General features: G+C 39.2%; 1 protein-coding gene across 2 annotated transcripts; it reads right to left on the bottom strand.

Annotated features, from left to right (window-relative positions):
- Window positions 1-224: 224 nt before the first annotated feature.
- LOC146668417 (N-acetylneuraminate-9-phosphate synthase-like) lies at window positions 225-14,373 on the bottom strand. Of its 2 annotated transcripts, XM_085410326.1 has the most exons (7): window positions 14,216-14,373; window positions 10,439-10,558; window positions 10,116-10,331; window positions 9,574-9,673; window positions 2,476-2,630; window positions 1,168-1,434; window positions 225-974 (listed from the first exon to the last, which is right to left on the bottom strand). In XM_085410326.1, the coding sequence occupies exons 2-7, from the start codon at window positions 10,535-10,537 to the stop codon at window positions 789-791; spliced, it is 1,023 nt and encodes a 340-aa protein (XP_085266452.1). In that variant the 5' UTR covers window positions 10,538-10,558; window positions 14,216-14,373; the 3' UTR covers window positions 225-788. The 2 variants fall into 2 exon arrangements, with proteins under 2 accessions (XP_085266452.1, XP_085266451.1); XM_085410325.1 differs by lacking the exon at window positions 14,216-14,373 and having other exon boundaries at window positions 10,439-10,663.
- Window positions 14,374-14,845: the final 472 nt, after the last annotated feature.

Genomic DNA, 14,845 nt, shown 5'->3' with positions numbered 1-14,845 from the left:
TTGATTAATCTAAATTGCCCATAGGTGTGAATGGTTGTCTGTCTCTGTGTGTTAGCCCTGCAACGGACTGGAGACTTGTCCAAGGTGTACCCCGCCTCTCGCCCTATGACGGCTGGGATAGGCTCCAGCGACTCTGAAAAGGATAAGCGGAAGCGAATGGATGGATGGCTGGATGGATTTCAGTGTTATTTGTAAACTGTTAATGAACAATCAAGAATACAGAGCTCTTTAAAGCCTTGTTTATTTGAAGTATTAAAATTACAGAAACATTTGATTACAGTTATAGCCCACATGTGACACCTGGATGATTAAGAGAAATTGTATATGAAGTCCCCTAGATGATTTCACAATATTTTTCCTGACACATGCGCTGCATACATATAGGTGTTTTGTATAATTGGGAGAAATTGTGTCAAACTGGATTAGTATGACAAATATGTGAATCTTATCACTGGTTGAGAAACTCTGATAGATGTCTCAATTTGGACAAGGCTGGTAGTGTGAGTATTTCCTCATGAAAGGCCTGTGACCTTAAGAAAAAAGTGTTTACATTTATTCAAATTACATAAAGGTCATATAAGTGCCATGTAACTTCACCCAGACATATGTTTCAAGTTCAATAATATTCACATTTGTCTTATCCCTCATTAAATGCACCATATCCCTTTCTGTTCACAAATGACATCATTATCTGTCCATTTTCTAGCTACCTGCCTATGTAACTCTATTTTATTTTCTACCCTTCTCTATTTGCCTGCCTCTCTGTCCCAATAGTTTGGGAAGATCCTTTATTCTATCATGTCTGCCAAGATGCTGTCATCTTCTTCAACGTCCACTTTGATCTTCTTGCCCACGAGCTGCTGCATATGTTCTGGAGGGATACCCTTTGGCTCACCAACCTTCACTGCAAACATGTCCAGGCTCAGCACTGTTCCTTTAGGGATTTTCACCTTAGCAATGACTGACTTGCCCAACTGGAGTAGAAAAAGAATAGAAATACATAAAAGATGTATTTTAATCCAGCTCATGTACGTTTTGCAAATTTGCACAGTTATGGATGTTCAGTGAACTGAAGAGGGTGGACGTAAACACAGTTAACAAGGACTGGTTTGATAGTGTTATGACATGATAGAATTTCAAAACTCAAGTCAAATGACTCAAACTGACCTTATCATGGCAGGTCTTCTCGCATGGTAACATTTGCTTGACTGGTGACCCCATTGCTGTTTCCACCAGTCGTATTGCTCGGACCAGTTCTGCCAGCTCAGAGGGCTCCAGGGATGCCTCATGGTCGTTTCCCTTCCAGGTCTTATCCAGGGTCACATGGCGTTCCACAACTTTTGCTCCCATCGCCACAGCAGCCACAGTGATGTAGATCCCTTTCTCATGACCAGAATATCCAATTGGAACATCTGGAAATTCCTCCTGGTATTTCTTTAAAAAAAAAAAGGAAAAAGAAAAAAAAAACCTATAGTATTACACAGACTAAGTCTGAGCATATTAAAGTCAAATGTCTTGTATTGCCCAACACGATCACTGGTTTTCATTGACAGGTGTCTTTGCTCCAGAATCAGCACCTACTTTGTGATTGTGTTATATGATACTGTAAAATCATATATCATTTAGGGGCTGGATTTGAAAGTAATTGTTCAGCTAGCTGTTGTGTACTATAAAACTGCTATGGTTTATAATAATGTGCCATGAAATGCCCGGTGCACTGGCCATTTGTATCCTCTGTATACTACGGCAATGAAGCTTTCATTCATGATATACGTTAATAATTATGTTCTAAGCATCTGTGAAAAACATTAATGTAGTTTGTCAACATCATCTGTCAACGGTGTTGGGGAGAAATGGAATATATGTACCGGTGTTACGTATTTAAAATACAAAATACGAGTAACTGTATTCAGTTACAGTTGCTATTTAAAAAGGTGATATTCAGAATACAATTATTTTGTTGAAATAAATTGATTACACAGTGGTCTTATACAATCATATGTGAGAAACAATATGATTGTATGTGAGAAACAATGCAAAAATATTTTCAATTACATTTCATATTGTTTCTGCCTCTTTTGGGAACGTCCATCATGATCCTGAAAGGATGTTTTTCACTGTCTACCAGTCTAACTAAAAAATAAAGTTGAACAATTATGTACCTGTAAGTGTTAACACTGGTTACTAATTGGATCTGTGTGATGTTCTACAAGGGAGTCACGTCTGATACATCCCAGTAATTATAAAATCTGAAGTGGAAAATCAATCCTAAAATGGCAGTGGAAACTAAAGTGTCAAGTTCATAGGGTGGGTATCTTTTTAACATGTAAACTAAATTAGACAAAACAAAGGCAGAACACACAGTCAGAATGAATTACTGTATTAAAAAATGTAAAAAAGTGGGGAATAGGGGCATATTGATTTTTTCACCATAGTTGACCCAGAGGAGATGATGATGATGTTCATTCGTCTTACCCTGATCACACTGAGGTTGACCTCTTTAGGATCCAGAGGGTAGGCGCTGGTGCACTGCAGGAGAGTAAATTTATGGTTGTGCTCCTTTACTGTCTTGTAGACACGACGTATGGTTTCCATGGACTGCATCCCAGTGGATACCACCATTGGTCGCCCTGAAATTGATAGAGTTGATATATATGTAACCGAACAGACTGAAAAAATGGGATAATAATAATAATAATGGATTGCATTTATATAGTGCTTTTCGGGACCCTCAAAGCACTTTACAATTACACTACTCATTCACTCTCACATTCACACACTGGCAAAGGCAAGCTACAGTTGTAGCCACAGCTGCCCTGGGGCAGACTGACAAAAGCAAGGCTGCCATATTGCGCCATCGGCCCCTCTGGCCAACACCAGTAGGCGGTAGGTGAAGTGTCTTGCCCAAGGACACAACGACCGAGACTGTCCGAGTCGGGGCTCGAACCGGCAACCTCTGATTACAAGACGAACTGCCAACTCTTGAGCCACGGGATGTCATTAAAGTAAAGCAGGGCATAGACTGTGCAATTTTTTCAGTCGCGTTATGCTGGGCTTACACTGTGCGATTTTTGGCCCATTTGGGCCGATTTTTGAGTCGTGCGACCATTTTAGTGATCGGCCCGATTTTGGCCTTCATCGTGCGTTGTGCATCGTGTAGTATACGTGGGGTAATGAGAAGCCATTAACACCTCACGACCAGCTACCGATCATCAATTGCTTCCTCACGACCGTCGTGAGGGTGTTACTAGTGTGTGTGTCTGTCGCGAACGAAACGGCTCTTCGAGCCGGGTCTTTGAAGTGAACGACGCGAGCCGTGGGGTTTTTTTTTTCTCTCACCCTCTCTCTCACACTTTTTTCTGCTTCACTCCGAAGCACATTAGACACATTAGAAAGGTATAGTAATCATCCACAACTATTTTCAGTTGCAGATGATAAAGGATTCAGAAAGTTTATTAATGCAGGCCCATATGACAGAGAATATACATCTTCTTTCTGTTTTCATATTTTAATTTATATTTAATTGTGTTGTGGTTTGCAGTGTTGTGTGTTGTTTCACTTTAAATTTGTTTAAAAGGAAAAAGCTAAAAATTTAAATAGTTAAAAGTTGAAATGTGAATAGTTGGTTTTTGTATTGTATGATTTATTTGTTACATTTTATGTGGAGTGAATAAATAAAGGTATATTTACGGTGGCCCCTGGAGACAAAGCACGTACAAACTTCAAAACACTTAAAAACTCCAAAACAAGTACAAAAGAAAACAGAAGTGTTTCCATAGGCGCAGTTTTGAGCTTTTGTTGCCCTATGGCTACACAAGCCAGGAAATACCAATGACCGGATTTGGTGTGTGGTAATAACAGGTAAATGAACAGGGGTTTTTTCAATTATTTGAATATATATAAGTGCTTGTGTATAAATACACAAACAATACACATATGCTTTCAATTGTGTAATTTAAGTGATCTAGGTAGCGCTGTTTTGGAAGTTCAGTTAAAGCTAGAAATGTGTTTTGGAATTTGTACATGCTTTGTCTCTAGGGGCCATCGCATATATTTATATCTAAACATATATAAATAAAACCACTTTTTTTTACACTAGTAATTCCTTTTGTGCATAATTTTATATTATTGTTAAAAACACACACACATAAAACATATTAAGGATTGTACATTGACATAAAACTGTTGTCGGAACCATACTGAATTTCACCAGAGAAACACACACATACATGAAGAGAGAGAGTATGCATAGTATGCAAACGGATACCAAACAACCATCATAATTCGTCATACAATGAGAACAGGACAAATCAACAACTGACAATGACTAATTAATATTAAAATCTGTAACATAATGTATTGTTTGGAGTTTAGTCTGTTACTGTTACTATTTTTTCTTAAACCTTCTTAGACCAACTGTAACCCACATAATTTCCTTGGGGATTAATAAAGTATTCTGATTCTGATTGTTTCAGGATACATGACCTGCCATTATCTAATGACACATCTGCTTATCTGTATCTTTTGCTCGTTTCTCCTCCTCTTCTTTTCTCTTTTTTCTAAACTGAGCGCCTGATGGCTTTGAACTATTCTTGTCCATCTTCCATTGGTTTTAATTTTGCACTCCAGCTCTGTCACCGTTTTAGGGAACATATTTAGTTTTAAAGTAAGTTTCTGGGCATTTCCTGCCTTTCTGGAGGGATTATATTTCACTAAAAAACGATCTAATATGCATGTCCACATAATTATGCATTATTATAATTATAATATATTAAAAAACACACGCTGTATTTTAAAGAACATACATTAAGAAGCAGATTATATTAGATTTATATTTTAAATAAGACAAAATTTGGATTTTACAGCAGTAAAATTATTGTATCTCTACAGTTTAAAGATGTAATAAGCTTTGCCCCTGCACAGAGTGGATAGTGAAACAAATGGAATCATCATAAATACATTATTTCATATTTATTACTTCCCCCTCCTCATTGCTTTATTATTGTAGCTCTAGTAATAAATAATAATGTAACGATTCTGGATCAGCACCGTGATGCCCATAGTATATACAGTATTCTGAAGAAGGTCTAAAATGTCACTGTGTGCGCGTGCATGTGTGTGTTTTATGTATATAGATTTTTTTTAATTATTACTCATGATATAACATTGTCCAGACATAGCTGGTAAGGACATGAGGAGGAAACAGCAGGAGCTGTGTGAGGCTACTAAAGGCAGGGCTATAACATTTTTCTGTCATCATTTATTATAGATTAAGTGCAAGAGTTGTTAGGTGTGGATAATTAGATTATAGTTTATTGCAATAACAAGTTGTGCCTTGTTCTCAGATAGACAGCAAGTGGAGAGTGATATATGAAATGATGGGATGGAAGGAAGAAGAGAAGCAAAGAGTGATTCACAGGCAGAGCCTAAATTATTTCTCACAGTTTTTTGTTGCCTTATGGTTCCAAGCGCTGTCACCAATCTTTGCATTTTGTTATTATCTCATGACACTTGTTTAATCAGCTACCATCTCTCCTATGGACTTTTTAATGTCCACAGTCTCAGATCAACACAGCCCTGCCCTTCCCATATTAGATTCTTGATGAATGTGTGTTGTTGTTATTCAACCTGGTTCAATGTGCCCCTTTTTAACTTTGAGCACCCGTCCCTTTAAACCTCTCTGCACGGCCCTGGTTCACAGATTCACTTTGTCTAGGGTTTATTTCTGGGATTTCTCTCTATATACTGTACTGTAGCGGAGATGAAAATAAAGTTTACTTTGACTTCAGCAGTAAGCAGGCGCACCGAGGGCTCTCGCGCTCACTTTTCGCGTATAGAATTTCGAAAAAACATCGGTGCAAATTATAAGTCTGTAACATAATGTCTGGTGTTTTCGTGTTTGTTGGTTGTATTTTGTTTTATTTTGTGAGTTGGCTATTAGATGTTGCTCCAGCCAGCCAGAGAATCCCCCGCCGCCCCGCCCTCTTCTCCCTGTGCCGCAAGCAGCAGGCGCACCTCGCAAACGGAGGGCGCCCTTACTCCCGGCAAATGGGCGATAGAAAACCGATCGGTGCCTATGCCATTCCCAATATGCGCTGGCATGACGTCGGGGCAGCATCAGTGCGAGCATTTTTTTTTTTTTTTTGCCGATGCCTGTGATGCCGCCCAGTAGCGGTTTTAGATACGGTCAACACGGGCGGTTGCCCAGGGCGGCATCGTGGTGGGGGGCGGCATCACGGGCAAAAAAATGTGGATTACAGTTGCTCCAAGAAGATTGTAAAAAATAGTAACAGTATCAGACTAAACTCCAAACAATACATTATGTTACAGATTTTAATATTAATTAGTCATTGTCAATTGTTGATTTGTCCTGTTCTCATTGTATGACGAATTATAATGGCTGTTTGGCCGTTTGCATACTATGCATACTCTCTCTCTTTTCATATGTGAAAAAACATGCCACGTAAGAACAGAGACTGTGTGTGTGTGTGTGTGTGTGTGTGTTAGTGATGGGATTTCCGGCTCTTTTTAGAGATCCGGCTCTTTCGGTTCGGCTCACTAAAAAGAGCCGGCTCTTTCGGCTCCGAACCGGCTCTTCAGGTTGTTTTGTTGCTTTAATTAATTTATTATTAACAATAATATAAAATTATGCACAAAAGGAATTACTAACGTAAAAACAAGTGGTTTTATTTATATATGTTTATATATAAATATATGCGGTGGCCCCTAGAGACAAAACACGTATAAACTCCAAAACACATTTCTAGCATGAACTGAACTTCCAAAGCCGAGCTACTAGATCACTTAAATCACACAATTGAAAGCATGTGTGTATTGTTTGTGTATTTATACACAGGCACTCATATATATATTCAAATAATTTAAAAAAAAGTTCATTTACCTGTTATTACCACACACCAAATCCGGTCGTTGGTACTTGCTGGCTTGTGTAGCCACAAGATAACAAAGGCTCAACACTGTGCCCAGCATCCTGGAGCACTTCTGTTGTCTTTTGTACGTGTTTTGAGTTTTTATGTGCTTCTGAGTTTTTATATGCTTCTGAGTTTTTACGTGCTTCGGAGTTTGTACGTGTTTTTACGTGTTTTGGAGTTTTTACGTGTTTTGGAGTTTGTACGTGTTTTTACGTGTTTTGGAGTTTGTACATGCTTCAGAGTTCGTACGTGATTTGAAGTTTGTATGTGCTTTGTCTCTAGGGGCCACCGTAAATATACTTTTATTTATTCACTCCACATAAAATTTAATAAATAAATCATATAATACAAAAATCAACTATTCACATTTCAAGTTTTAACTATTTAAATTTTCAGCTTTTTCCTTTCACAAATTTAAAGTGAAAAGAACACAAAACACTGCAAACCACAACACAATTAAATATAAATTATAATATGAAAACTAAAAGAACATGCATATTCTCTGTCATATGGACCTGCATGAATAAACTTTCTCAATCCTTTATCATCTGCAACCGAAAATAGTTGTGGATGATTACTATACCTTTCTAATGTTGTTGTCCCTGCCTCTCTTTCTCTCTCTCTGGCTCTGTTCCTGTGCTACTGAGTGTAACTACCGCCCCTCCCCCCTCTGCCCAGCGTAAAGCACAAGGCTCGCGTGCAGAGTGAAGCGGAAAAAAAGTGCGAGAGAGAGGCTGAGAGAAAGAAAAAAAAAAAAAAACCCACGTGACGGCTCGCGATAAGGAGCCGGCTCGCGTCGTTCACGTCAAAGAGCCGGCTCTAAGAGCCATTTCGTTCGCGAACGACCCATCACTAGTGTGTGTGTGTGTGTGTGTGTGTGTGTTAGTGATGGGTCGTTCGCGAACGAAATGGCTCTTAGAGCCGGCTCTTTGACGTGAACGACGCGAGCCGGCTCCTTATCGCGAGCCGTCACGTGGGTTTTTTTTTTTTTTTCTTTCTCTCAGCCTCTCTCTCGCACTTTTTTCCCGCTTCACTCTGCACGCGAGCCTTGTGCTTTACGCTGGGCAGAGGGGGGAGGGGCGGTAGTTACACTCAGTAGCACAGGAACAGAGCCAGAGAGAGAGAAAGAGAGGCAGGGACAACAACATTAGAAAGGTATAGTAATCATCCACAACTATTTTCGGTTGCAGATGATAAAGGATTGAGAAAGTTTATTCATGCAGGTCCATATGACAGAGAATATGCATGTTCTTTTAGTTTTCATATTATAATTTATATTTAATTGTGTTGTGGTTTGCAGTGTTTTGTGTTCTTTTCACTTTAAATTTGTGAAAGGAAAAAGCTGAAAATTTAAATAGTTAAAACTTGAAATGTGAATAGTTGATTTTTGTATTATATGATTTATTTATTACATTTTATGTGGAGTGAATAAATAAAAGTATATTTACGGTGGCCCCTAAAGACAAAGCACATACAAACTTCAAATCACGTACGAACTCTGAAGCATGTACAAACTCCAAAACACGTAAAAACACGTACAAACTCCAAAACACGTTAAAAACTCCAAAACACGTAAAAACACGTACAAACTCCGAAGCACGTAAAAACTCAGAAGCATATAAAAACTCAGAAGCACATAAAAACTCAAAACACGTACAAAAGACAACAGAAGTGCTCCAGGATGCTGGGCGCAGTGTTGAGCCTTTGTTATCTTGTGGCTACACAAGCCAGCAAGTACCAACGACCGGATTTGGTGTGTGGTAATAACAGGTAAATGAACTTTTTTTTTAAATTATTTGAATATATATATGAGTGCCTGTGTATAAATACACAAACAATACACACATGCTTTCAATTGTGTAATTTAAGTGATCTAGTAGCTCTGCTTTGGAAGTTCAGTTCATGCTAGAAATGTGTTTTGGAGTTTGTACGTGTTTTGTCTCTAGGGGCCACCGCATATATTTATATATAAACATATATAAATAAAACCACTTTTTACGTTAGTAATTCCTTTTGTGCATAATTTTATATTATTGTTAATAATAAATTAATTAAAGCAACAAAACAACCTGAAGAGCCGGTTCGGAGCCGAAAGAGCCGGCTCTTTTTAGTGAGCCGAACCGAAAGAGCCGGATCTCTAAAAAGAGCCGGAAATCCCATCACTAGTGTGTGTGTGCGCGTTTGTGTTTGTGCGCATGCACATGGATGTATGTGGGGCGCCATGGGCCGGGGCACACACACACAAACACTCAAATTAGCATATATGGTCAGGCCTTTTTTTCCCTTCAGCTTGTAGAGACACATTCTCATGCATGACATCAGCTCACTGATTTTACACTGATGATCTGAATCAATAATTGAATAGAAAATAGCCACAAATAGCTTAAAAACTAGAGAACCGGTGAAGGAGACCATTGCTATTGTTTGAAATTTATCGCCGTTGTTACACTTTTAATCCTGCCAACTTTTATACCTGTCCAATGCAGTTTCTCATTTTTCTTTTCGTTCTTTTTTTTTTTTTTACAAAGGACCACACCCACCTTCTTACACAGTGTTTAACTCACTGCACACTGTCAGTTTCATGTTTCCTTAACATTGAGGCAAGAGTGCTGTTGAGGTGTAATACAACAAAGGCCTGTACCTTTTCTGGCTGTCTTTTCCAGATATGGGAAGTTGTTTGCATCGCAGGACGCAACTTTGAAGAACGGCACATCCAGCTCATGGAGAAACTCCACAGCCATCTATGAATATCAAGGTAATTGAGGCACAGAGTATCATCAGTGATCTGTGATATATGTACTGTTCTATGTGTTAGTTATTTAGCTACATTCATGTAAAAAAAAAAATGTAAACATTCTATTAATTCTGAATTTTCAGGAAAGAATGAAAAAAAAATCACTTGGTACTTGGCAGGTCTTAAAATTAGGTAAATACAACCTGATATTTAAGGAACAAAATATGATGTGGTAACTGTGAAGGTCATCTAATTCACTTCAATTTGATCAAAACTCTCATTAATCGCTGATAGTCTATGCATGGTGACATTATCATCATATAAGACAACACTACACTACACTACACTGTACGTTTTGTTCTAAGTTTTGTTTATCAGGTTAAGAAAAACAGAAAGGTATCAGAAGTAATAAAACTTTAATGAAAATCATGGTTATTTGCAGCTCATACCTCATCCATACCAGAGGCGGTGAGAAAGATGCCGATGTCCTCTGCATACTTTTTTAGTTCCCTGTATTGATCATGACTGAACTCCAAGTGACGCTTGTGGTCACCGTACGTTTTCCCCCAGGAATGCTTTGAATTGTAGGGGCGCTCCAAGGCTCGCTTGCTGAATTTGCACTCTAATTCACTTTTCTGGAATTTGGCACAGTCAGCACCACAGTCCTGTTGAGAGAAGAGATGAGAAGAGATAGCAAGGCAAGATAGTGATTTTACAGTTCAAATATTTTTTCATCATCATTCACAGGCAGACTATCACATCCTAAATTTACCTTTGCCATCTTGATCATTTTCTTGGCAATCTCAATGTCTCCCTGGTGGTTTTGTCCAATTTCAGCAATAATGAAACATGGATGGGAGCCCCCGATCATTCTGCCAGGACACAGTTCAAACTGCAGAGACATAGTGGCGACAGAAAGTTAACAGGCTAAAATTCTGAGTGGAGTCAAATTCACAGTTGAATCTCAAATGACAAACGCTTCCAGGTTGAAAGTAAGAGGAAGATGCTCTTGGATGCACTGTCTTTTATAGCCCTATGATGACCCGCCTCTGCAACACCTGCAACATGCTTTTCAGGTTTGACTTCATGTTTTTTGTTTGATTAATCCATGAGAACTATCATTGAATTTAATTCCTTGCTTCAACCACTTGTCACGTTTATCTAAGTCAGATTTTGATCCTGAAGTCAGATCAAAATGCAAATCTCTTCATTCCATGTCTCAACACCTAAAAGTATCAACTAAAATAATAAACTGAAAATGTTACGTCCAGATCAAAATGATCAACTTAGGTTTGCAGAGCTGATTTTCTTTTTGCAGTAGTGTTTTTTTTTTTAAAGATGGATACTCTACTTTCTTTCTAATTCTTTTCATCTTTACATCAACTGATGTGCAAGTTGCTTGAACTGTAAAGGCACATCACCAAATGTGCAGCCAACACATGTATAAATACTAACAGTGGAGACTTGTCTAGGTTTTTGTGTAACTTCTACATAAAATCACACATAAAAGAAGTATAAAATATATGTTAATCCCAGATATTATTATATATCACTGACATACAATTTTCTAGTTTCTTGAAGTACTTTGAAAATTATCACTACTACTTTCTAATTTTGCTACTTTTAATTTCAGTATTTTTTATAACATTTTAAAGTATGCTAGGTTTATACTTAATTACAAATATTTACAGATAGTGTGCTCTGTGGTTTTGGGTTTGGCTCTTGACTTGAATTCCAGAGTAGGGTGAAGAAGCATCACAAAAAAAAATACCTACTGGTTTAACAGGTTTAACAAGACACAAATTGTAGGTCTCTTTGTGATTCTTGCAAAGGAGAAACACTTGGTAACGATAGAATCTCAGCTAGGAACTGAAGCGCATTGTGTTGCCAACAATCTGCTGATTCGATAACTGCAAAGTTCCAAAACTCTGACAGTAACATCAACACAAAAGCTGTGTGCCAGGACATTCATGGCATGGGTTTCCAGAGTCAAGCAGCTATTATAGGTGTAATGTGTAGCTGGCAAAGTACTTTTGTAGTGTAGTTCCTCATTTTCTTGGCTTAGAGGTAATTACTGGCAATTGACTAACAAGCAGCCTCATGCCCAATAGAAACCTGTTCTCTTGCTTTTCCATAACAACATATATAGAGAGCACTGAATTTGTATTTGGCTGCGATTCACTGGAACTCTTGATTTGCATTTTACAAATGTCAATCTAAATCAGGGGTAGGGAATATTAGTCCTCGAGAGTAGTGATGGGATTTCCGACTCTTTTTAGAGAACCGCCTCTTTCGGCTCGGCTCACTAAAAAGAAATTTTCAGCTTTTTCCTTATAAACAAATTTAAAGTGAAACAACACAAAACACTGCAAACCACAACACAATTAAATATAAATTGAAATATGAAAACAAAAAGAAGATGCACATTCTCTGTCATATGGGCCTGCATCAATAAACTTTCTGAATCCTTTATCATCCGCAACTGAAAATAGTTGTGGATGATTACTATACCTTTCTAATGTGACGTTGTTGTCCCTGGCTTTCTTTCTCTCTCTCTCTCTCTCGCTCCGTTCCTGTGCTACTGCGAGTGTAACTACCGCCCGTCCCCCGTCATCCCAGGGCAAAGCACAAGGCTCGTGTGCGGAGTGAAGAGGAAAAAAAGTGCGAGAGAGAGGGTGAGAGAAAAGAAAAGAAAACCCAACGGCTCGCGATAAGGCTCGCATCGTTAACGTCAAAGATCCGGCTCTAAGAGCCATTTCGTTCACGACCGACACATCACTACTCGAGAGCCATGGTCCTGCAGGGTTTAGATCTCACCCTGGGTCACCACACCTGAATCAAATAATTTCTACCAGGCCTCTATTCTTACTCTGGATGACATTATCTTGGCCTCCAGTATCACTGTGAGAGCATTTCACTTACAGACTGCAGGCTTACTTTGTCATGATCCTGGGTCCTTTTGACCCAGCATTTTGTGTTTTCTCTTCGATTTTGGTTCTGTTCTTCCTCTGTTTAGTGTTTACTCTGTTCTGCCCGTGTGTTCCTGTATCTAGTCCGCGTTTCTTAGTTTGTGTCCCTTCATGTGCAAGTTCCTGTTTTATTGTGAAGGTCTGCGTCTTATGTGAGTGTTTTCAGTTGCCTCCCTAGTCTCGTTATGTTAATCACTCCCAGCTGTGTTTCCCACCTGTGTGTAATCTCCCTGTGTTCTCTGAGTGTATTTAAGTTGTATTTTCTGTCTTAGTAATTGCTGGTTCGTCTGTGTTGTTTCCCCTCGGTCTCCCTGCGTCTTCCCGTATGTATTTCCCCGGACCTCCCTGCATCCTCGTTTCTGGTTTGTGTTATTAGTTCTACCCAGTTTAGATTTTCCTGTTTCATGGTACCCACACCATTGCTGTTTGCATTTTCGGTTGTCAAATAAACACTCACCTGCACCAGAGCTGCCGCATTTTGGGTCCTATTTCACATTCCATACGGCTTGCCCCGGCAAACCGTGACATACTTGTGGTTCCTAGAGTGTTTTAAAGTGAAATGGGAGGGAAAGCCTTCAGCTTACAGGCCCCTCTTCTGTGGAACCAGCTCCCAATTTGGAAGAGAGATACCCTCTCTACTATTAAGATTAGGGTTAAAACTTTCCTTTTGACAAAGCCTATAGTTGGGACTGGAGCAATTGACCCAGAATTCTCCCTTAGTGACAATGCAATAGGTGTAGGCTTTTGGGGGCTTCCCATGATGAATTGAGAGCTTCTTCTTCAGTTGTTGTTGTGATTTGAAATTGTACACATAAAATGTAATAATAATAATAGAAATAATAATAACAATATAGAACAGACTGTCTGGCTAGTCACCTTGAAAAGTACTGGAAAGAAGAAAAAAACATTTTCTTTGTGTGACAAGAATGACAAGAATCACATTGGGTGGTGACTACAAATACTTTTTGTATTTCTAACCTATGACATTTTACTAACTATGTCATTAAACTGTCATGCCTTGGCTTCTTGTCACAATCATTTGAGCCACTGTCAGAGAAAGAAAACATTTAAAGCCTAAGTGTAGTTTGCAAACTACACTTTTAATCCTCTAAAATGTTTTAGTCTTTTTAAAGAAAAAAGTTTGTTCTATTTTGTTCTCTGAAACCAGTGCTGAGTATGTTGTGATGAGTGATTGGAGGTGATCATACCACACATAATCTATTTAAGCTTGTTTCTGTTTGCCAGTGTCAGTTTGATATTTCAATGTCTTGATCAGAATTTTCTGTCCTGAAGCAAACTTGTTAGTCTAGTTAGGCTGCATATCCATTCTTTAAGTGATCACGCGATGAACCGTGCTTCTGGGCCCAAACTACCCTGCGTTTATTAAGGTCTTTGTGTTTTTAAAATGTTTTAATGCTTTGTATCTTTTCCTATTTAATCTCAACAAGCCCTAAAACCAGTAAGCAATCACTGTTGGCCTCTGTCAGTTTTTATTACCTCTATTCTTTTTACAGCTCGGTTTTTAAAACCTTACGACGTAACTACAGCCCAGCCCATGCAGCAGTGAATTAATGACTAACCTGGTAATGTAGATGGATTATCTCAGTTGTTCTCCTGACTGAAGTTTCGTCCGTTTACAGCGTCCTGTCGTGCGATTGCATTTGTCCCTAACTCTCCGGGCTCTCAGCAGAGAATGATTGCTGAGAGGGTTTTGAGTTCTCAGGTAACACGGGTTGTGCTAGCTTCTTGGTCTCCAGGGGTCCAGAGTCAGCTGAGGGTTGAAGCTCAGCCTCTGGGGAGGCCCTGGGGAGAGTTATAGTCTCTAGAGAAGCCAGATTTCGAGGGAACGACCGTCTTAATGAGTGCATCTCTTTGTTTAGCATGAATGGGTGAAGAGCGTGGCTCAGCAGGAGACTGGGCTGCTGAAGGCTAAAGTGCTGGTTGAGGTGAGAATGAAACTGGTGGAGGAGCAGATGATTGAGCTAAGGGGTAGCAGGTACACTGCAGACTGAGCTACAGGTCGGGCGGCTAAGTGGGCTAACGGCTTTGCTGAAAGCAGTAATGATGGCTGTAAAGCAGGTGGTGGAGTGGAAAACTGAGCTGGCGGCTGCTGGGCAGCTAACTGAGGTAAAGACAGCTGAGCCTGAACCTGAGCTGATGATCAGAGTGACGGTTGTGTAATAGTAATATTCCCCGGCTCAGGAGGAGCA

The sequence above is a fragment of the Rhamphochromis longiceps genome, linkage group LG6 (assembly GCF_057381845.1).
Source record: "Rhamphochromis longiceps isolate RC_006_pf linkage group LG6, R_longiceps_female_GT1.1, whole genome shotgun sequence".
Lineage (NCBI taxonomy): Eukaryota > Metazoa > Chordata > Actinopteri > Cichliformes > Cichlidae > Rhamphochromis > Rhamphochromis longiceps.
This window is presented reverse-complemented; position numbering and strand designations above follow the sequence as displayed.

Coding starts and splice junctions, on each gene's coding strand:
- LOC146668417 (XM_085410325.1), bottom strand. CDS start 10,570: ATGTCTCTGCAGTTTGAACTGTGTCCTGGCAGAATGATCGGGGGCTCC. Junction 10,332..10,438: donor AAATGATCAAGATGGCAAAG/GTAAATTTAGGA, acceptor TTCTCTCAACAG/GACTGTGGTGCTGACTGTGC. Junction 2,631..9,573: donor GGAAAAGACAGCCAGAAAAG/GTACAGGCCTTT, acceptor TATCAATTTCAG/GGCGACCAATGGTGGTATCC.